A 23,090-nucleotide genomic window follows, 5' to 3' on the forward strand; every position below is an offset into this window, starting at 1 on the left:
TAAAGGCATCATGTACACCGTACATGCAAATGACCAGGGCAATGGTACCCTGAGAGATGGTGTTCCTCTATGTTGCTATTCTGCTAAACCATGGGATGCATGCTAATGCTTTTCCCAATTTGTGGTATAATAGGCCTCCAGTCACCTCAACAGTATGTATTAGAACTGAAAAGAGCAGTAAGAGAGACTATCTTTAAGCAGTCTTAAAATTCAAACTCAAATAGCTAAACTATCCTTAGTATGACCATCTTAAAACAATTCCATATGATATTAGGTAGAACCTCCCACGAATTTGTTCCGCAGGTGGTCTCATTTGGCCCCCAAAGGAAATGTTTTACATTTTATAATTTTGTAGTTTCATTGTTGGACATAAGACTGGAAAAACACCAGGAATCCGCTCCAAGTGATTTCAATTTAAGAAATCTGTTCCCAAGTATTCCCAAGCATTATAGAGAGACACATGATTGTACACAAATACATGTAAGCAAGGTTTGAAATTATTATGTTTTAGTCAAACATTATATCTGTTTGGGCTTCTTGTAGAACATTTTCAGTCTACAAATTATTTATAATTATGTTCCCGCCCCCCAGACCATCCACTCAACAACAACAAAAATTGGCCCGCGGCTGAATCTAGATGATGATCCCTGCTGTAGAGGGTTTATGGCACATTGTGTATGTAGCTGTATTTTTTGTGTCATACAAATATTCACGATCCATCACGATTTGATGATCTATTACAACATTATCAATAAAATATAATTTCTTTACTATTTAGTTGAGCACAAATTATAAAACAGATGAGCACCCAATCAATTGATAATAGCTAAGGGGTCAACTGATAGTTTTGTTTGTCCAGGGATCTGTAAGGCCTAAAGTATTAGAAAACATTTGGTTGGCACAGACACAGAGAAGGTTGTGGGGCTTCATTGACCATGTCTGAACAGGTCTGGTCACCCTGACTGACCCCAACTGGTCCAGATGATTGACAGGGAGGCGTGGTCAGTTCCTTCGAACGTCTGAGTAGATGGTGGATGCGGCGTCGGGGGCAGCCTTAAGGGCAGGCTTTTTCACCTAGGAATGGTGGGATTTGTAGGTGGGTGGTTCGGCAGGCTGACCAGGCCGGTTGTTGACTCGGACCTGAGGTTCCCCAGCTGAACTGACCCACCATCCCTCTTCTGGAATTGTGTGACGTCTGCATAGTTCAGGTCCTAGGAGGAAAGAGGAGAGACACGTCCTTGTTAAGTCCTGACCATGACCTGACCAGGAAAAACTCAGGTGCCTACTTATATTGCCTGACATCTAGAGCTATAAGCACCAGAGCAGTGGAAAACTACAAAGACTTAGTTCAGTCAACTTGCTTTTGGTTATTTATCGTACTTCTTGAGGGCAGGGAGCTTGAAATAACCCCTCAAACTATGTGGATATTACTAGCCTTGCATGCTAGGAGTGAAGGTGTGTCACACAGCTAGTGAACCAGTTGCCAGACCAGTTCATTATACACAGGTTGGTGTGTTTCTATTGTTATCTTGAAAGAGGTCAGTGGTGTTGATTACAAAGACAGTTCCTCATATATCTTTCGGTTGAGTTTCAGGAGAGATTCAATTGCAGCCAAATGGACACAGAGCTCGTGGCACTTGACAGAAGAATGTTTGTCTGAACTGAGTGGCCAAGGAAACCGTTTTATCTATTTTAAATACTTCACAATAAAAAGGTGTGTAAGCTCAATACAATATTCTCTTCCTGGAGCAAAGTCCCTCAGCCTTACAGTAAACAGAACACGCATACTGCCCCTGCCTGGAAGTGTACTCATCACTATAATGACATGAGGTTATAAACCTGGACAAAGGCCAGACAAGGCCAGACTTTGTTAGTAGACGCCAGGAGATATATAACATATATATGATTGTAATAGTTAGGTTAACTATTATATTGACCCATCTTTATCTACACTGTGACAAGGCTATCGGTGATTATCGTCATTACATTATTCTCTTCAGTCTTACACAACGCTGATATTTACTACTGTGATCAGGATCTCTGATAGCTTGTCTGGCTATGAGACAGTACATGTAGCCCAGTGTGCAGCTGTTTGTACTCAAAATGGCAGAATCAAAATAATAAAACCAGGCCAGTCGCTTATCTGTGCACCTGCAGTATGTCAATAATGGATGTAGTAAACATTGGTATTACATATTAGCCTACATAACTAAAATGGCGCCGGAAGAAATGGTAACAGTTTTACTGCCGTCCAACCAATTGTCCTATTATGTGTTTTTTTTCTCACATTATTTGTAACTTATTTTGTACATAATGTTTCTGCAACCGTATCTTACGGCAAAAAAGAGCTTCTGGATATCAGGACAGCGATCACTCACCTTGGATTAGACGAAGATATTTTCTTCAACAAGCAAGACGCACAAGACATTCTCCAAACACTCGACAGGGCCATCATCCCCGTTATTTGCAAGAGGCGGCGACGCAGGTACGGAGGACAAAGAGCCGGCTGCCTGGTCAGGACCCGGAAAAGGCAAGTGGGAAAGCTGCCGTTAACATCAATACTACTTGCCAACGTGCAAACATTGGACAATAAACTAGACGAGGTACAATCACAAATATCCTACCAACGGGACATCAAAAACTGTAATATCCTATGTTTCACGGAATCGTGGCTGAATGACGACATGGATATTCAGCTAGCGGGATATACGCTGCACCGGCAATATAGAACAGCACACTCTGGTAGACGAGGGGGGCGGTCTGTGCATATTTGTAAACAACAGCTGGTGCACGAAATCTAAGAAAGTCTCTAGATTTTGCTCGCCTGAAGTAGAGTATATTGTGATAAATTGCAGGCCACACTACTTGCCCAGAGAGTTTTCAGCTATACTTTTTGTGGCTGTTTATTTACCACCACAGACAGAAGCTGGCACTAAGACCGCACTCAGACAGCTGTATAAGGAAATAAGCAAACAGGAAACCACTCACCCAGAGGCGGCGCGCCGGGGACTTTAATGCAGTGAAACTTAAATCAGTTCTACCAAATTTCCATCAACCTGTTAAATGTGCAACCAGAGGGGAAAAAAATCTAGATCACCTGTACTCCACACACAGAGACACGTACAAAGCTCTCCCTCGGTCTCCATTTGGTAAATCCGACCACAAATCTATCCTCCTGATTCCTGCTTACAAGCAAAAATTAAAGCAGGAAGCACCAGTGACTCGGTCTATAAAAAAGTGCTAAACTACAGGACTGTTTTGCTATCACAGACTGGAACATGTTCCGGGATTCTTCCGATGGCATTGAGAAGTACACCACATCAGTCACTGGCTTCATCAATAAGTGCATCGAGGATTTCGTCCCCACAGTGACTGTAAGCACATACCCCAACCAGAAGCCATGGATTACAGGCAACATTCGCACTGCCGCTTTCAAGGTACGGGACTCTACCTCGGAAGCTTACACGAAATCCTGCTGTGCCCTGCAACGAATCATCGAACAGGCAAAGCGTCAATACAGGGCTAAGATTGAATAATACTACACCGGCTCCGACGCTCATCTTATGTGGCAGGGCTTGCAAACTATTACAGACTACAAAGGGAAGAACAAACGCGAGCTGCCCAGTGACACAAGCCTACCAGACGAGCCAAATCACTTCTATGCTCGCTTCGAGGCAAGCAACACGGAGGCATGCATGAGAGCATCAGCTGTTCTGGACGACTGTGTGATCACGCTCTCCGTAGCCGACGTGAGTAAGACACTTAACCTGTCTAGGACTGGGGTTCCGCTAGCAACTAGTCACAGAAAGCATACAGTGATTTTCCAACCAAAGGAGTCACAAAAAGCTGAAATATTGATCAAATTAATCACTTACCTTTCATATTCTTCATCAGATGACACTCCCGGCCGGGATAACATGTTACACAATACATGTATGTTTTATTCGATCAAGTTCATATTTTTATCCAAAAACCTCAGTTTACATTAGGCTTTGCCTCCAAAACATCCCGTGAATTTGCAAAGAGCCACTTCAAATCACAGAAATACTCATAATAAACATTGATAAAAGATACAAGTGTTTTCACAGACTTAAAGAAATATGCTTCTCCTTAATGCAACCGCTGTGTCAGATTTCAAAAAAACTTTACGGAAAAAGCAAACCGTGCAATAATCTGAGTACGGCGCTCAGAGACCAACACAACCCAAGAAGATATCCGCCATGTTGGAGTCAACATAAGTCAGAAATAGCATTATAGATATTCACTTACCTTTGATGATTTTCGTCAGAATGCCCTCCCAGGAATCCCAGTTCCACAATAAATGTTTGATTTGTTCCATAAAGTTCATAAAATATGTACAAATACCTCCTTTTGTTAGAGCGTTTAGTAAACAAATCCAAACTCACGACGCGCGTGCAAGTCCAGCGGAAAGTACGGACGAAAAGTCCAAAAAGTTATATTACAGGTCATAGAAACATGTCAAACTAAGTATAGAATCAATCTTTAGGATGTTTTTAACAAAAATCTTCAATAATGTTCCAACCGGAGAATTCCTTTGTCTTTAGAAAAGCAAATGGAACAGAGCTCGCTCTCACGTGAACAAGCGTCACGAGCTTAAAGCATTCTGCCAGACCTCTGACTCATTCCCCTCTCATTCGGGCCCCACTTCATAGTAGAAGCATCAAACAAGGTTCTATAGACTGTTGACATCTAGTGGAAGCCTTAGGAAGTGGAACATGACCCCATTTTCACTGTATCTTGGATAAGCAAAGAGTTGAAAACCTACAAACCTCATATTTTCCACTTCCTGGTTGGATTTTTTCTCAGGTTTTTGCCTGCCATATGAGTTCTGTTATACTTAGACATCATTCAAACAGTTTTAGAAACTTCAGAGTTTTTTATCCAAATCTACTAATATGCATATATATATGCATATATTAGCAACTGGGACTGAGTAGCAGGCCGTTTACTCTGGGCAAGCATTTCATCCAAACGTGAAAATGCTGCTCCCTATCCATAAAAAGTTAAACAGGTCAACATACACAAGGCTACGGGGCCAGAGGGATTACCAGGTCGTGTGCTCCGGGCATGTGCTGACCAACTGGCAGGTGTCTTCACTGACATTTTCAACATGTCCCTGATTGAGTCTGTAACACCAACATGTTTCAAGCACACCACCATAGTCCCTGTGCCCAAGAAGACAAAGGCAACCTGCCTAAATGACTACAGACCCGTAGCACTCACGTCCGTAGCCATGAAGTGCTTTGAAAGGTTGGTAATGGCTCACATCAACACCATTATCCCAGAAACCCTAGACCCACTCCAATTTGCATACCGCCCAAACAGATCCACAGATGATGCAATCTCTATTGCACTCCACACTGCCCTTTCCCACCTGGACAAAAGGATGTGAGAATACTATTCATTGACTACAGCTCAAAGCTCATCACTAAGCTAAGGATCCTGGGACTAAACACCTCCCTCTGCAACTGGATCCTGGACTTCCTGATGGGCCGCCCCCGAAGGTGAGGGTACGTAGCAACACATCTGCCACGCTGATCCTCAACACTGGAGCACCCCAGGGGTCCGTGCTCAGTCCCCTCCTGCAGACGACACAATAGTGTCGGAGTGCCTGATCACCGACAACGACGAGACAGCCTATAGGGAGGAGGTCAGAGACCTGGCCGGGTGGTGCCAGAATAACAACCTATCCCTCAACGTAACCAAGACTAAGGAGATGATTGTGGACTACAGGAAAAGGAGGACCGAGCACGCCCCCATTCTCATCGACGGGGCTGTAGTGGAGCAGGTTGAGAGATTCAAGTTCCTTGGTGTCCACATAAACAACAAACTAGAATGGTCCAAACACACCAAGACAGTCGTGAAGAGGGCACGACAAAGCCTATTCCCCCTCAGGAGACTGAAAAGATTTGGCATGGGTCCTGAGATCCTCAAAAGGTTCTACAGCTGCAACATTGAGAGCATCCTGGCTGGTTGCATCACTGCCTGGTACGGCAATTCCTCGGGGCTCTGACTGCAAGGCACTACAAAGGGTAGTGCGTACAGCCCATTACATCACTGGAGCTAAGCTGCCTGCCATCCAGGACCTCTACACCAGGCGGTGTCAGAGGAAGGACCTAAAAATTGTCAAAGACCCCAGCCACGCCAGTCATAAACTGTTCTCTCTACTACCGCATGGCAAGCGGTACCGGAGTGCCAAGTCTAGGACAAAAATACTTCTCAACAGGTTTTTACCCCCAAGCCATAAGACTCCTGGGCCCCCCTAGGCCAGTCGAGAACAAGTTCTCATTTACAACTGTGAAGATAAAGCAAATCAGTGTGACAAAAACAACACAGAGTTACACACGGGATAAACAAACTTACAGTCAATAACACAATAGGAAATCTACGTACAGTGTGTGCAAATGTAGTAAGATTAGGGAGGTAAGGCAATTAATAGGCCATAGAGGCAAAATAATTACAATTTAGCATGAACACTGGAGTGATGGATGTGCAGATGATGATGTGCAAGTAGAGATACTGGGGTGCAAAAGAACAAAAATAAATAACAATATGGGTATGAGGTAGTTCGGTGTGCTATTTACAGATGGGCTGTGTACAGGTACAGTGGTCGGTAATCTGCTCTGACAGCTGATGCTTAATTTTAAAGAGGGAGGTATAAGTCTCCAGCTTCAGTGATTTTTGCAATTCGTTCCAGTCATTGGCAGCAGAGAACTGGAAGGAAAGGAACCAAAGGAGGTGTTGGCATTGGGGATGACCAGTGAAATATACCTGCTGGAGTGCGTGCTACGGGTGGGTGTTGCTATGGTGACCAGTGAGCTGAGATAAGGCGGGGCTTTACCTAGCAAAGACTTATAGATGACTTGGAGCCAGTGGGTTTGGCGAAGAATCTGTAGCGAGGACCAGCCAAAGAGAGCTTACAGGTCGCAGTGGTGGGTAGTATATGGGGCTTTGGTGACAAAACGGATGGCACTGTGATAGACTACATCCAGTTTGCTGAGTAAAGTGTTGGAAGCTATTTTGTAAATGATATCGCCGAAGTCAAAGATCGGTAGGATAGTCAGTTTTACGAGGGTATGTTTGGCAGCATGAGTGAAGGAGGCTTTGTTGCGAAATAGTAAGCCGATTTTAGATTTCATTTTGGATTGGAGATGCTTAATGTGAGTCTGGAAGGAGAGTTTACAGTCTAGCCAGACACCTTGTAGTTGTCCACATATTCTAAGTCAGAACCGTCCAGAGTAGTGATGCTAGTCGGGCGGGCGGGTGCGGGCAGCAATCGGTTGATGAGCATGCATTTAGTTTTACTAGCATTTAAAAGCAATTGGAGGCCAAGGAAGGAGTGTTGTATGGCATTGAAGCTCGTTTGGAGGTTTGTTAACACAGTGTCCAAAGAAGGGCCAGATGTATACAGAGTGGTGTCATCTGCGTAGAGGTGGATCAGAGAATCACCAGCAACAAGAGCGACATCATTGATATATACAGAGAAAAGAGTCGGCCCGAGAATTGAACCCTGTGGCACCCCCATAGAGACTGCCAGAGGTCTGGACAACAGGCCCTCCGATTTGACACACTGAACTCTATCTGAGAAGTAGTTGGTGAGCCAGGCGAGGCAGTCATTTGAGAAACCAAGGCTATTGAGTCTGCCCATAAGAATGCGGTGATTGACAGAGTCGAAAGCCTTGGCCAGGACGATGAAGACGGCTGCACAGTATTGTCTTTTATCGATAGCGGTTATGATATGGTTTAGGACCTTGAGTGTGGCTGAGGTGCACCCATGACCAGCTCGGAAACCAGATTGCATAATGGAAAAGGTACGGTGGGATTCAAAATAGTCAGTGATCTGTTTGTTAACTTGGCTTTCGAAGATTTTAGAAAGCTAGGGCAGGATGGCTATAGGTCTATAACAGTTTGGGTCTAGAGTGTCTCTCCCTTTGAAGAGGGGGATGACCGCGGTAGCTTTCCAATCTTTGGGGATCTCAGACGATACGAAAGAGAGGTTGAACAGGCTAGTAATAGAGGTTGCAACAATTTCGGCGGATAATTTTAGATAGAGAGTGTCCAGATTGTCTACCCCTGCTGATGTAGGTATCCAGATTGTGCAGCTCTTTCAGGACATCAGCTGTCTGGATTTGGGTGAAGGAGAAATGGGGAGGGCTTGGGCAAGTTGCTGCGGGGGGTACAGAACTGTTGGCCAGGGTAGGGGTAGCCAGGTGTAAAGCATGGCCAGCTGTAGAAAAATGCTTATTGAAATGATCGATTATCGTAGATTTATCGGTGGTGACAGTGCTTCCTAGCCTCAGTGCAGTGGGCAGCTGGGAGGAGGTGCTCTTATTCTCCATGGACTTTACAGTGTCCCAAAAGTTTTGGGAATTAGTGCTACAGGATAAAAATGTCTGTTTGAAAAAGCTAGTCTTATCTTTCCTAACTGACTGTGAATATTGGTTCCTGACTTCCCTGAAAAGTTGCATATCGCAGGGGCTATTCGATGCTAATGCAGAACACCACAGGATGTTTTTGTGCTAGTCAAGGGCAGTCAAGTCTGGGGTGAACCAAGGGCTATATATGTTCTTAGTTCTACATTTTTATAATGGGGCATGCTTATTAAGATGGTGAGGAAAGCACCTTTAATTAAAGAGCGACCAGGCATCCTCTACTGACGGGATGAGGTCAGTATCCTTTCAGGATACCCGGGCCAGGTCAATTAGAAAGGCCTGCTCGCTGAAGTGTTTTATGGAGCGATTGACAGTGATGAGGGGTGGTCGTTTGACCGTGGACCCATTACGGACATAGGCAAGGAGGTAGTGATCACTGAGATCCTGGTTGAAGACAGCAGAGGTGTATTTAGGGGCAAGTTGGTCAGGATGTTATCTAAGAGGGCGCCCATGGTTACGGATTTAGGGTTGTAACTGGTAGGTTCCTTGATAATTTGTGTGAGATTGAGGGCATCTAGCTTAGATTTTAGGATGGCCGGGTTGTTAAGCATATCCCAGTTTACGTCACCTAACAGTACAAACTCTGAGGATAGATGCGGGCAATCAATTCACATATGGTGTCCAGGGCACAGCTGGGCGCTGAGGGGGGCCTATAACAAGCGGCAATGGTGAGAGACTTATTTCTAGAAAAGGTGGATTTTTAAAAGTAGAAGCTCAAAATGTTTGGGCACAGACCTGGATAGTTTGACAGTACTCTGCAGGCTGGTGCTTGCTTCGGGACAGACGCGTTAGCCAACAGTAGCCACTGTTGTTGCTAGCTAGCTGTGCTGATCTGGTGTAATGGTCCAGAGCTTGCGATAGGAATCCGGTGTTGTGGTAGAGAAAAAGCAGTCCGATATGCTCTTGGTTGATATCGCGCTGTGCAAACTGGCAGGTATTGACCGAGCTGAAGCTGGCTGGTGTCCAAGTTAACGGTGAAGGCCGCTATCAGTGGCTAACTGACTACCAGCTAGTAAAAATAGCAGGTCCGTACCACATTGGGTGAGGCAGGTTGCAGGAAAGTATATTCAGTTCGTAGATGGAAAGTGAGATTAAAATATATACGAAATATATACGGGAAAAAACGAGGAAAACGACTATTTACACGAGCCAAGACAAGACAAACACACGTCCGACTGCTACGCCAACTACACTTTCAGTAACTGCCTGTCTATGGGTCTGATATAAAGGGCACATGTATATTTGGTCAAGAATGTTACTTTTGTCTCTTCTCATGAAAAGCCACAAATAGTTCTGCAAACTGTTTTTCACTGCTGAAACCCACGATGCAATTTGGCCTTCTGAAAATAAGAAAACAAAACCAGAACTGAACCAAAAAAATGACACCAATATCCTTCTTTTACAACCTTCATACTGTTATACAGTTTGATCCATTGTCTCCTGGAGTGATTCCACAGCTAGAGCACTGTACAGTATGACAGTATTGTTTATACTTCCTGTGCCACTATATTATTGGTTGTAAGTATGGTATGAAAGTTACTTTTTTTGCACCTTACTTGTGGAATAATCTCCAAAGCTCTCTAAAATTGGATGAATAGGTATCTCTAGGGAAATTCAAAAGGCTGATTGAGGACCTTTTTACTGAATGTGTTTGTTTACTGTGAATGTGTTTTGCTTTTCGTTATTGATGTGAATATTGATATGGTTACTGAACTAAAAAATATAAACACAACATGTATCAAATCAAATAAAATGTATTTATATAGCCCTTATTATATCAGCTGATATCTCAAAGTGCTGTACAGAAACCCAGCCTAAAACCCCAAACAGTAAGCAATGCAGGTGTAGAAGCACGGTGGCTAGGAAAAACTCCCTAGAAAGGCCAAAACCTAGGAAGAAACCTAGAGAGGAACCAGGCTATGAGGGGTGGCCAGTCCTCTTCTGGCTGTGTCGGGTGGAGATTATAACAGAACATGGACAAGATGTTCAAATGTTCATAAATGACCAGCATTTAGCCGCAGGCAGAACAGTTGAAATTGGAGCAGCAACACGGCCAGGTGGACTGGGGACAGCAAGGAGTCATCATGCCAGGTAGTCCTGAGGCATGGTCCTAGGGCTCAGGTCCTCCGAGAGAGAGAAAGAAAGAGAGAAAGAGAGAATTAGAGAGAGCATACTTAAATTCACACAGGACACCGGATAAGACAGGAGAAATACTCCAGATATAACAGACTGACCCTAGCCCCCCGACACATAAACTACTGCAGCATAAATACTGGCGGCTGAGACAGGAGGGGTCAGGAGACACTGTGGCCCTATCCGATGATACCCCCGGACAGTGCCAAACAGGCAGGATATAACACCACCCACTTTGCCAAAGCACAGCCCCCACACCACTAGAGGGATATCTTCAACCACCAACTTACCATCCTGAGACAAGGCCGAGTATAGCCCACAAAGATGTAAAATGTTGATCCCATGTTTCATGAGCTGAAATAAACGATCCCAGAAATTTCCCAAAAATTGAGTTTACATCCCTGTTAGTGAGCATTTCTCCTTCGCCAAGATAATCCATCGACCTGACAGGTGTGGCATATCAAGAAGCTGATTAAAAAGCATGATGATTACACAGGTTCACCTTGTGCTGGGGACAATAGGCTACTTTAAATGTGCAGTTTTGTCACAACACAATGCCACAGATGTCTCAAGTTGAGGTAGCGTGCAATTGGCATGCTGACTTCAGGAATGTCCACCAGAGCTGTTGGCAGAGAACAGAATGTTCATTTATCTACCATAAGCTGCTTCCAATGTTGTTTTATAGAATTTGGCAGTACGTCCAACCAGCTTCACAAACACAGACCACGTGTAACCACACCAGCCCAAGACCTCCACATCCGGCTTCCTCACCTGTGGGATTGTCTGACGGTGGGTGGGGGATGCTGAGGAGTATTTCTGTCTGTAATAAAAACCTTTTGTCTGGTGTGTTTTACAGGCCCCGAATGAAGAGAGCACTAAAACTGAACTCTATTTGTATAAATTTAGTTTTTTCAATCTTTAATGAGCTTTGATAGTGCAAAAAATAAATAAACAAACACTCTGCTATGGTGACGACCTGTATGAGTCAACATATATATGGATAGAAATACACACCAAAACATTAGCATTTTGTCTCCCTTTCAAAATAGTTCATGAGCCTTTTCCCCTACAGTCACATGTCCGACCTCTAATTTGCATTCTGTGAAACCCAATGTCAAATTTAATGTACCGTATACCTGCATCTTTGTGCTTCAGAGACAGATGTGTATTCACTTTACTAATGAATGTAAAACATATCCAAACTCATGTGAGAGGGAAAGAAAGAAAGAGTGTGTGTGTGTGTGTGCGCAGGTGTATATTCAACAAGAAGGTTCCAGAAGAATTACATTGTTAAAAGGGCAACTCCACCAATTTTCAACCTCATTTTCATTATCTCCAGAACAATACCAGTGTCTACATATATGAAAACGTCACATTTCTAAGTTCTGTACAAAAATATATTAAGTTAAAAAGTCTACCTGATGACATCCTCAAACAGTGATTTTCAAACCATGTGAAATTTGAGGCGACGTTGGAGCAAGAAAATACCCTCCCCCTGGCCAGAAACTTAGAATTCTCCCAAGTGATGTCACAAAGAAGCATTTTTTAGGACCTTTCATAGGTTTTGATATATGTTGATACTGGTTTGGTGCTGGAGATAATAAATATGTGATTGAAGTGGCGGAATTGCCCTTTAAAAGAGAGACGCCCTTTAAAATATTCAACAAGGAAGTTCCAGAAATATTACACTGTTAAAAGAGACAAGTGCTTTAACATTATACATGGACCTCATTCATTACAGTTAATTATTAAAATGTAGAATATGTTACTGATATGTTCTTTAGTAAAAACCATTTAGACCCAAAATAGTCTGAAAGTAACTTTTCTGTACTACACAGCAAATTGAAAACAGAGCCCCATGTGCTTATTCCCTGCCAATCCAATACAGAAACATTGGCCATGTTACAGCAAATATAATTTATTGGAATAAAAATTCTAATTCTTCCATAAAAGTGCAATTATTTCAAAACAAAGTTGTATTCCTCTTTTTTTAAAGGCAGACAAGTCTAAAATTCATTATGCATAATAATCATGTTCAGTATGTACAGTACCAGTCAACAGGAGGAACAGTAAAACTTCAATGACAAGCCCACATTTACATCATAGGAACCAATGGATTCATGAGTATAAAGGAACTACTAAGTGTATTGAGAGGGTTGAACAAGAGGGCCTTTGATGTTGGAGCATAACACTACACATGCTGTGCCTTCCCCTGTGTTTGTACATAACGACTCTATGATTGGTTTGGGAGTAGATAGACTGGAATGTTTGGTTTGGGAGTAGATATGGCACTAAATCATGTACAGTACATTTGACATTAAATAAACAACGCTTAAGCATACAGACACTATTTTTGCTGAAAATACATAATGACTCAAACATAGGTGGATTCACAAATACCAAAAATGCTTTGAACCACAACAAACCAGAATAAAGCTGGCAATTATAAAGATTAACAAATGTATCTTACTGTAAATCAAGCCTGTTTTCTCACACACTGTACATTCATTTAATAATTTAAACATAAAACTATAGTAGGTAGTTGTGTAATTGTTAGATTACTTGTTGATATTGCTGCACTGTCGGAACTAGAAGCACAAGCATTTCGCTACACTTACAATAACATCTGCTAACCATGTCTATGTGACCAACACAATTTGATATAAGTTGCTGAAGGAAGTTTCAGGTTAAAGCATCATTGTAGAAAATGTCCTTAATAATAAATACAGCTTTATTATCAAAGCTAAATGGGTAGTGCAGTGTTTAACAACTTCCCATGGCATGGTTGGGACTATGTTGTCCACAAGCAAAAATAAAGGTAGTTCTATGATAGATGTGCTACTGAGCCTTGTCACCGACATAACCATTGTTGGTTTCGTTCATTTCAACTTACAGAGAAGATTGTCAGAAATAAGTAATATAGTATCTTTAATTCCTATCTTGTTACTGTTGTTTTAATAATCAAATAGCCATAGGGAAATTATTAACACGAATAATTCCTGAATGTACATCCTGTACACTAAAAAAATATAACCAGAGAAACAAAGCAACTGTGAGAGAGCCATATATTGCTAATAAACAAAACAGACATAGTATCGATCCTTTACACATACTGCACACAGGGTTATTTAATTTCCCTTTTATGATATAACAGTACATAAAGGTATCATGTACACCGTACATGCAAATGACCAGGGCAATGGTACCCACGTCACCCTGAGAGATGGTGTTCCTCTATGTTGCTATTCTGCTAAACCATGGGATGCATGCTAATGCTTTTCCCAATTTGTGGTATAATAGGCCTCCAGTCACCTCAACAGTATGTATTAGAACTGAAAAGAGCAGTAAGAGAGACTATCTTTAAGCAGTCTTAAAATTCAAACTCAAATAGCTAAACTATCCTTAGTATGACCATCTTAAAACAATTCCATATGATATTAGGTAGAACCTCCCACGAATTTGGCCCGCAGGTGGTCTCATTTGGCCCTCCAAGCAAATGTTTTAAATTTTATAAATTTGTAGTTTCGTTGTTGGACATAAGACTGGAAAAACACAAGGAATCCGCTCCAAGTGATTTCAATTTAAGAAATCTGTTCCCAAGTATTCCCAAGCATTATAGAGAGACACATGATTATACACAAATAAATGTAAGCAAGGTTTGAAATTATTATGTTTTAGTCAAACATTATATCTGTTTGGGCTTCTTGAAGGACATTTTCAGTCTACAAAATATTTATAATTATGTTCCCGCCCCCCAGACCATCCATTCAACAACAACAAAAATTGGCCCGCGGCTGAATCTAGATGATGATCCCTGCTGTAGAGGGTTTATGGCACATTGTGTATGTAGCTGTATTTTTTGTGTCATACAAATATTCACGATCTGTCACGTTTTGATGATCTATTACGACATTATCAATAAAATATAATTTCTTTACTAATTAGTTGAGCGCAAATTATAAAACAGATGAGCACCCAATCAATTGATAATAGCTAAGGGGTCAACTGATATTTTTGTTTGTCCAGGGATCTGTAAGGCCTAATAAGGGATACAGTATTAGAAAACATTTGGTTGGCACAGACACAGAGAAGGTTGTGGGGCTTCATTGACCATGTCTGAACAGGTCTGGTCACCCTGACTGACCCCAACTGGTCCAGATGATTGACAGGGAGGCGTGGTCCTTTCCTTCGAACGTCTGAGTAGATGGTGGAGGCAGCGTCGGGGGCAGGCTTAAGGCCAGGCTTTTTCACCTAGGAATGGTGGGATTTGTAGGTGGGTGGTTCGGCAGGCTGACCAGGCCGGTTGTTGACTCGGACCTGAGCGTACTCTGTGGAGGAAGTACCCAGGTTCCCCAGCTGAACTGACCCACCATCCCTCTTCTGGAATTGTGTGATGTCTGCATAGTTCAGGTCCTAGGAGGAGAGAGGAGAGACATGTCCTTGTTAAGTCCTGACCATGACCTGACCAGGAAAAACTCAGGTGCCTACTTATATTGCCTGACATCTAGAGCTATAAGCACCAGAGCAGTGTAAAACTACAAAGACTTAGTTCAGTCAACTTGCTTTTGGTTATTTATTGTACTTCTTGAGGGCAGGGAGCTTGAAATAACCCCTCAAACTATGTGGTTATTACTAGCCTTGCATGCTAGGAGTGAAGGTGTGTCACACAGCTAGTGAACCAGTTGCCAGACTAGTTCATTATACACAGGTTGGTGTGTTTCTATTGTTATCTTAAAAGAGGTCAGTGGTGTTGATTACAAAGAAGGTTTCTCATATCTCTTTCGGTAGAGGTTCAGGAGAGATTCAATTGCAGCCAAAATGACACATAGCTCGTGGCACTTGACAGAAGTATGTTTGTCTGAACTGAGTGGCCAAGGAAACCGTTTTATCTATTTTAAATACTTCACAATAAAAAGGTGTGTAAGCTCAATACAATATTCTCTTCCTGGAGCAAAGTCCCTCAGCCTTACAGTAAACAGAACACACATACTGCCCCTGCCTGGAAGTGTACTCATCACTATAATGACATGAGGTTATAAACCTGGACAAAGGCCAGACTGTTTGTTAGTAGACGCCAGGAGACATATAACATATATATGATTGTAATAGTTAGGCTAACTATTATATTGACCAATCTTTATCTACACTGTGACAAGGCTATCGGTGATTATCGTCATTACATTATTTTCTTCAGTCTTACACAACGCTGATATTTACTATTGTGATCAGGATCTCTGATAGCTTGTCTGGCTATGAGACAGTACTAGTAGCCCAGTGTGCAGCTGTTTTTACTCAAAATGGCAGAATCAAAATAATAAAACCAGGCCAGTCGCTTATCTGTGCACCTGCAGTATGTCAATAATGGATGTAGTAAACATTGGTATTACATATTAGCCTACATAACTAAAATGGCGCCGGAAGAAATGGCAGCAGTTTTACGGGCGCCCAACCAATTGTCCTATTATGTGTTTTTTTTTCTCGCATTATTTATATCTTATTTTTACATAATGTTTCTGCAAAAAATCTTACGGCAAAAAATTGCTTCTGGATATCAGGACAGCGATCACTCACCTTGGATTAGACGAAGATATTTCTTCAACAAGCAAGACGCACAAGACATTCTCCAAACACTCGACAGGGCCATCATCCCCGTTATTTGCAAGAGAAGGCGACGCAGGTACGGAGGACAAAGAGCCGGCTGCCTGGTCAGGACCCGGAAAAGGCGATTGGGAAAGCTGACGTTACCATCAATACTACTTGCCAACGTGCAAACATTGGACAATAAACTAGACGAGGTACAATCACGAATATCCTACCAACGGGACATCAAAAACTGTAATATCCTATGTTTCATGGAATCGTGGCTGAATGACGACATGGATATTCAGCTAACGGGATATACGCTGCACCGGCAATATAGAACAGCACACTCCGGTAAGACGAGGGGGGGCGGTCTGTGTATATTTGTAAACAACAGCTGGTGCACGAAATCTAAGGAAGTCTCTAGATTTTGCTCGCCTGAAGTAGAGTATATTGTGATAAATTGCAGGCCACACTACTTGCCCAGAGAGTTTTCAGCTATACTTTTCGTGGCTGTTTATTTACCCCCACAGACAGATGCTGGCACTAAGACCACACTCAGACAGCTGTATAAGGAAATAAGCAAACAGGAAACCACTCACCCAGAGGCGGCGCTCCTAGTGGCCGGCGACTTTAATGCAGGGAAACTTAAAAAAAGTGCTAAACTACAGGACTGTTTTGCTATCACAGACTGGAACATGTTCCAGGATTCTTCCGATGGCATTGAGGAGTACACCACATCAGTCACAGGCTTTATCAATAAGTGCATCGAGGACGTCGTCCCCACAGTGACTGTACGTACATACCCCAACCAGAAGCCATGGATTACAGGCAACATTCGCACTGCCGCTTTCAAGGTGCGGGACTCTAACCCGGAAGCTTACAAGAAATCCTGCTATGCCCTGCGACGAACCATCGAACAGGCAAAGCGTCAATACAGGGCTAAGATTGAATAATACTACACCGACTCCGACGCTCATCTTATGTGGCAGGGCTTGCAAACTATTACAGACTACAAAGGGAAGCACAGCTGCGAGCTGCCCAGTGACACAAGCCTACCAGACGAGCTAAATCACTTCTATGCTCGCTTCGAGGCAAGCAACACTGAGGCATGCATGAGAGCATCAGCTGTTCTGGACGACTGTGTGATCACGCTCTCCGTAGCCGATGTGAGTAAGACCTTTAAACAGGTCAACATACACAAGGCTACGGGGCCAGAGGGATTACCAGGTCGTGTGCTCCGGGCATGTGCCGGACAACTGGCAGGTTTCTTCAATGACATTTTCAACATGTCCCTGATTGAGTCTGTAATACCAACATGTTTCAAGCACACCACCATAGTCCCTGTGCCCAAGAAGACAAAGGCAACCTGCCTAAATGACTACAGACCCGTAGCACTCACGTCCGTAGCCATGAAGTGCTTTGAAAGGTTGGTAATGGCTCACATCAACACCATTATCCCAGAAACCCTAGGCCCACTCCAATTTGCATACCGCCCAAACAGATCCACAGATGATGCAATCTCTATTGCACTCCACACTGCCCTTTCCCACCTGGACAAAAGGAACACTTATGTGAGAATGCTATTCAATGACTAAAGCTCAGCGTTCAACACCATAGTACCCTCAAAGCTCATCACTAAGCTAAGGATCCTGGGACTAAACATCTTCCTCTGCAACTGGTTCCTGGACTTCCTGACGGGCCACCCCCGGTGGTGAGGGTAGGTAGCAACACATCTGCCACGCTGATCCTCAACACTGGAGCTCCCCAGGGGTGCGTGCTCAGTCCCCTCCTGTACTCCCTGTTCACCCACGACTGCATGGCCAGGCACGACTCCAACACCATCATTAAGTTTGCAGACGACACAACAGTGTCGGAGTGCCTGATCACCGACAACGACGAGACAGCCTATAGGGAGGAGGTCAGAGACCTGGCCGGGTGGTGCCAGAATAACAACCTATCCCTCAACGTAACCAAGACTAAGGAGATGATTGTGGACTACAGGAAAAGGAGGACCGAGCACGCCCCCATTCTCATCGACGGGGCTGTAGTGGAGCAGGTTGAGAGCTTCAAGTTCCTTGGTGTTCACATAAACAACAAACTAGAATGGTCCAAACACACCAAGACAGTCGTGAAGAGGGCACGACAAAGCCTATTCCCCCTCAGGAGACTGAAAAGATTTGGCATGGGTCCTGAGATCCTCAAAAGGTTCTACAGCTGCAACATTGAGAGCATCCTGGCTGGTTGCTGGAGTGCCAAGTGTAGGACAAAAATATTTCTCAACAGTTTTTACCCCCAAGCCATAAGACTCCTGAACAGGTAATCAAATGGCTACCCGTACTATTTGCATTGTGAGCCCCCCCAACCCCCCCAACCCCTCTTTTTGCACTGCTGCTCCTCTCTGTTTATCATATATGCATAGTCACTATAACTATACATGCATGTACATACTACCTCAATTGGGCCGACCAACCAGTGCTCCCGCACATTGGCTAACCGGGCGATCTGCATTGTGTCCCACCCACCAACCCCTCTTTTACACTACTGCTACTCTCTGTTCATCATATATGCATAGTTACTTTAACCATATCTACATGTACATACTACCTCAGCCTGACTAACAGGAGTCTGTATGTAGCCTCGCTACTTTTATAGCCTCGCTACTGTATATAGCCTGTCTTTTTACTGTTGTTTTTATTTCTTTACCTACCTATTGTTCACCTAATGCCTTTTTTGCACTATTGGTTAGAGCCTGTAAGTAAGCATTTCACTGTAAGGTCTACACTTGTTGTATTCGGCGCAAGTGACAAATAAACTTTGATTTGATTTGACATCCATATCAGATAAACAAATGTACTATGGAAGCTATGAAAAGAGAAATATTTGACAGTTAAATGCATAGTACCTGGTTTCCTCCTGGTCCCCCTCCGTTAGCAGAGCTTTTACCTGCTGAGATGACACACAAACAGCAGTTAGAGATGGGACTGTACATTACAGCATATAGGCTTCACAATCATGAAGCACTGATCAACTTTGATTGTCTATACGCACACCTTCATTGAAAGCATTGCCTTAGATTACAGGCATAATGCTTAAGATTAGTAGGTTATCGTTAGTTCATATTTTGTGTGTCTGTGTAGAAGATTATGGTTAGCATGAGCAGAGAGATTGTTTGCCTACGTAGACAGAGGAAATTAGCTATTTAGAGCTGGGAACAGACCCATTGGGCACAGAAGTCAATTCAACATCTATTCCACATTGGTTCAATGTTATTTCATTGAAATGACGTGGAAACAACATTGATTCAACCAGTGGGTAGAGATATGGAGATCAACTGACTATTAGAGATTGTTAGTAGACAGAGCAGAAGTAGATGGAGACCAGAAGGTCATTACGTAGAAATATACATCAATTATTCATTTACTAAATCAATAGATGCATGTGAGAAACAGAACTCATACTTAACTGTTGCCAACACTCCTGGAGGATTCTTTCTTGAAGAAACTAAATATAAATTAGGAAGCAGTCAGTATCTTTTGGAAATTATTATTTGCAGAGACACATGTAGCTAATTTAGATGAGGCAAGTGCTCAACATTGAACCACCAACAAATTCTGTAGAATAACATTTGTTCATAACAACCATTGACAACCAGCCCTGCCAGCCAAATACAGGGAGGGTCAATCTGTTATCAGATTATCAACTCATTTTACTGTAAACAACAGAATATCTCCTCTTCACGCGGCGGAGCAATACTTTGGTTGTTATTAATCTATAATGACCTTTAGGAAATGGTCAACTGCCCTTCAATTGACCTTTACACAGACTTCACATGTTTTTTACTATTTATTTTGAACCCCTCTCTTATTATAACTCATCTCATATCTGATTCCAGAATTGTGTGTTTGGTTACTTGAAAAGCCATACCTTGGAGTTAAAACAGAGACAACTTTGGAGAGGGCTCTATCACAGTAAATGGTCTCTAAACAAATGGTGAAAACACAGAAATTCATAATTGATTACCCAACTTTAGAAATCTCTCCATGGCCTCTAACAGGTTTGGGGCGGCAGGTAGTCTAGGAGTTAGAGCGTTGGGCCAGTAACCGAAAGGTTGCTAGTTCGAAACACCAAGGTGAGAATCTGTCGTTCTGCCCCTGAACAAGGCAGTTACCCCATGGTTCCTTGGCCTTCATTGTAAATAAGAATTTGTTCTCAACTAACTTGCCTAGTTAAATCAAGGTTAAATACAAATTTAAAAAACATACATTCCATGAGTTAAAGTACATTAGGATACAGGCAGACTTATCATTTACAAACATCTGTTTTAGTTTCAGCTATGGGTCAGAGAGACACGGAAACCTGAGGGTCAGAGGTCAAGGACATATGCCACAAAGCTAATACTTTCCCCCTTTCTTCCTGTTAATACTGCATACAGTTGTGATTTCCATCTGTGGGTTCTGACTAGTAAACCATTAACCACATAGAAAATTGCAGTGGCATTTAGAACTGATTCTCCTTCAAATACTATTGGGCCTGCGCTGTTTTTCAATATACATGTATACTACTGTTATACTCCGTTTCTAGATTGAGCCTTACTATACACCTCCGATTTGGCCCTTAGGTTGGTTACCAAATGCTTTATGCCATAGATAGACTGATTTACAGGTGGGTGATACTACAGAGAATTGAGCAAGAAACAAATGAGACTTCATTGATTTACTGTATGGTATCTTAAAACAACTGCTAACTATTTGGTTATCTGACAAAACAGCATTTAGCTATGAAAGCTATTTCAAAGCTAACCCAATCAATTTAACCCAAAGACACCATACAGAGAAAGGATATGTGGGACAGATAGTAAAGTATGCACAGACCCACATTTCAGGCTGTTGGTATGGGAGACAAGCTGAAGCCCCAAGACCAAAACAAAGAATACAATAAGTGATATACTTAAGTGAAATGGATTCAATTGTAAAACTTTTTCATAAAAGAAGTTGATAAAGAATACTTTGTAGTCATTATTTATCTAAATCAAGTAAATCTGATTTCAAACTGTCATTTCAGAAAGAAAAATAAATTTAAAAAAATCTTCCCTCACCCCTTTATCTTCATGAAGTAGACCGCCACACCAACTGCCACTCCCAAAACCAACAATACTCCAATCACAATCCCAGCAATGGCACCAGCAGACAGACCCTGAGATAGAGAGCCCTCCGCTGCAGAAACCAGGGAGAGAACCATACACAGATGAGAGAAACGCTACACACAGTGAACAAGCCGTACAGTGCATCTGGGTAACAATTACAATAAATACACCTAATGGCATTATTTCTAAACAAGTTTGAAATGCAAAACAGATACGATTGAATCTGGCATCAAGTTTTCTAAATGGAACATTCTTACATAGCATATCAGCAGCAGGTTTTAAAATAGATATCTCTATGGTGTCAAAACGACAGCAGTATACATATTTACAATGTGAAACAGCCTACTGTATGCTATGCAAGTTGGAGATTCTTAAAAATGTAATTACTATCGACTTACTTTTTACTGACAGTTTATGGACCACAGATGTTTTGTTTCCAGTGACATTATTTGTTGCTGTACAGGTGTAATCCCCACTGTCAGAGTATTCACTCTTCTCTTTAGTGAACTCAGGTGAATGTCCAGGTATCTCTGTCCCGTTAAGCACCCAGGTGTAACTAGAAGTCGGTATGGAGTCAGCAGAGCAGGTCAATGTAATCTTCTGTCCTACTTCTATTTCAGATGGACCCATTATTTCCATACCATCAGGTCCATCTGTAACACAGATCACCAGTTCCAATTAGAGGTAGCCATGTGTTCATTAGTTGGTAATCAGTGTGATGTTACACACTCAAACATATATACACACATATATATATATATATATATATATATATATATATATATATATATATATATATATATATATATATATATAATACATATATATAATACATATATATACATACATATAATACATGCATACATACACACATACACAGTACCAGTCAAAAGTTAGAACACACATAATCATTCATGGGTTTTTCTTTATTTTTACTATTTTTTGTAGAATAGTGAAAACATCAAAACTATGAAATAACACATATGGAATCATGTAGTAACCAAAAAAAGTGTAAAACAAATCAAAATATTTTAGATTCTTCAAAGTAGCCATCCTTTGCCTTGATGACAGCTTGCACACGCTTGGCATTCTCTCAACCAGCTTCACCTGGAATGGTTTTCCAACAGTTTTCCAATATTTTTTTTAATCTGCATATTTTGTTAAAATAAATGCATGTTAGCAGGCAATATTAACTAGGGAAATTGTGTCACTTCTCTTGCAATCAGTGCAAGCAGAGTCCGAGTATATGCAACAGTTTGGGCTGCCTGGCTCGTTGCGAACTGTGTTTCTTCCTAACAAAGACCGTAATTAATTTGCCAGAATTTTACATAATTATGACATAACATTGAAGGCTTTCAATGTAACAGTAATATTTAGACTTAGGGTTGCCACCCGTTCGACAAAATACAAAATGGTTCCGTATTTCACTTAAAGAATAAACATGTTTTTGAAATTATAGTTTCCGGATTTGACCATATTAACGACCAAAAGGCTCGTATTTCTGTGTGTTTATTATAATTAAGTCTATGATTTGATAGAGCAGTCTGGCTGAGCGGTGGTAGGCAGCAGCAGGCTCGTAAGCATTCATTCAAACAGCACTTTACTGCGTTTGCCAGAAGCTCTTAGCAATGCTGTTTATGACTTCAAGCCTCTCAACTCCCGATATTAGGCTGGCAATACTATAGTGCCTATTAGAACATCCAATAGTCAAAGGTATATGAAATACAAATGGTATAGAGAGAAATTGTCCTATAATTCCTATAATAACTACAACCTAA

At 42.0% G+C, this 23,090-nt stretch overlaps 1 protein-coding gene across 14 annotated transcripts in view; it reads right to left on the minus strand.

Moving 5' to 3' along the window:
* Nucleotides 1-879: 879 nt before the first annotated feature.
* Nucleotides 880-23,090, minus strand: part of LOC120048669 (carcinoembryonic antigen-related cell adhesion molecule 5-like) — a 71,344-nt gene continuing 49,133 nt past the window's right edge. For 2 of the 14 annotated variants that reach the window (XM_038994793.1, XM_038994784.1), the window contains 6 exons: nucleotides 21,711-21,965; nucleotides 21,265-21,382; nucleotides 19,633-19,670; nucleotides 19,072-19,115; nucleotides 16,158-16,284; nucleotides 12,484-14,999 (listed from right to left, as the gene is read on the minus strand). In XM_038994793.1, coding sequence (XP_038850721.1) covers nucleotides 14,818-14,999; nucleotides 16,158-16,284; nucleotides 19,072-19,115; nucleotides 19,633-19,670; nucleotides 21,265-21,382; nucleotides 21,711-21,965 — 764 coding nt within the window. In that variant the 3' untranslated portion in view covers nucleotides 12,484-14,817. Of the gene's footprint in view, nucleotides 1,141-12,483; nucleotides 15,000-16,157; nucleotides 16,289-19,071; nucleotides 19,116-19,632; nucleotides 19,671-20,353; nucleotides 21,073-21,264; nucleotides 21,383-21,710; nucleotides 21,966-23,090 lie in introns of those variants that run through there. The other 12 variants (XM_038994785.1, XM_038994788.1, XM_038994786.1 and 9 more) reach the window with 12 other exon arrangements.

Source organism: Salvelinus namaycush, chromosome 5, assembly GCF_016432855.1.
Source record: "Salvelinus namaycush isolate Seneca chromosome 5, SaNama_1.0, whole genome shotgun sequence".
Taxonomy (NCBI): domain Eukaryota; kingdom Metazoa; phylum Chordata; class Actinopteri; order Salmoniformes; family Salmonidae; genus Salvelinus; species Salvelinus namaycush.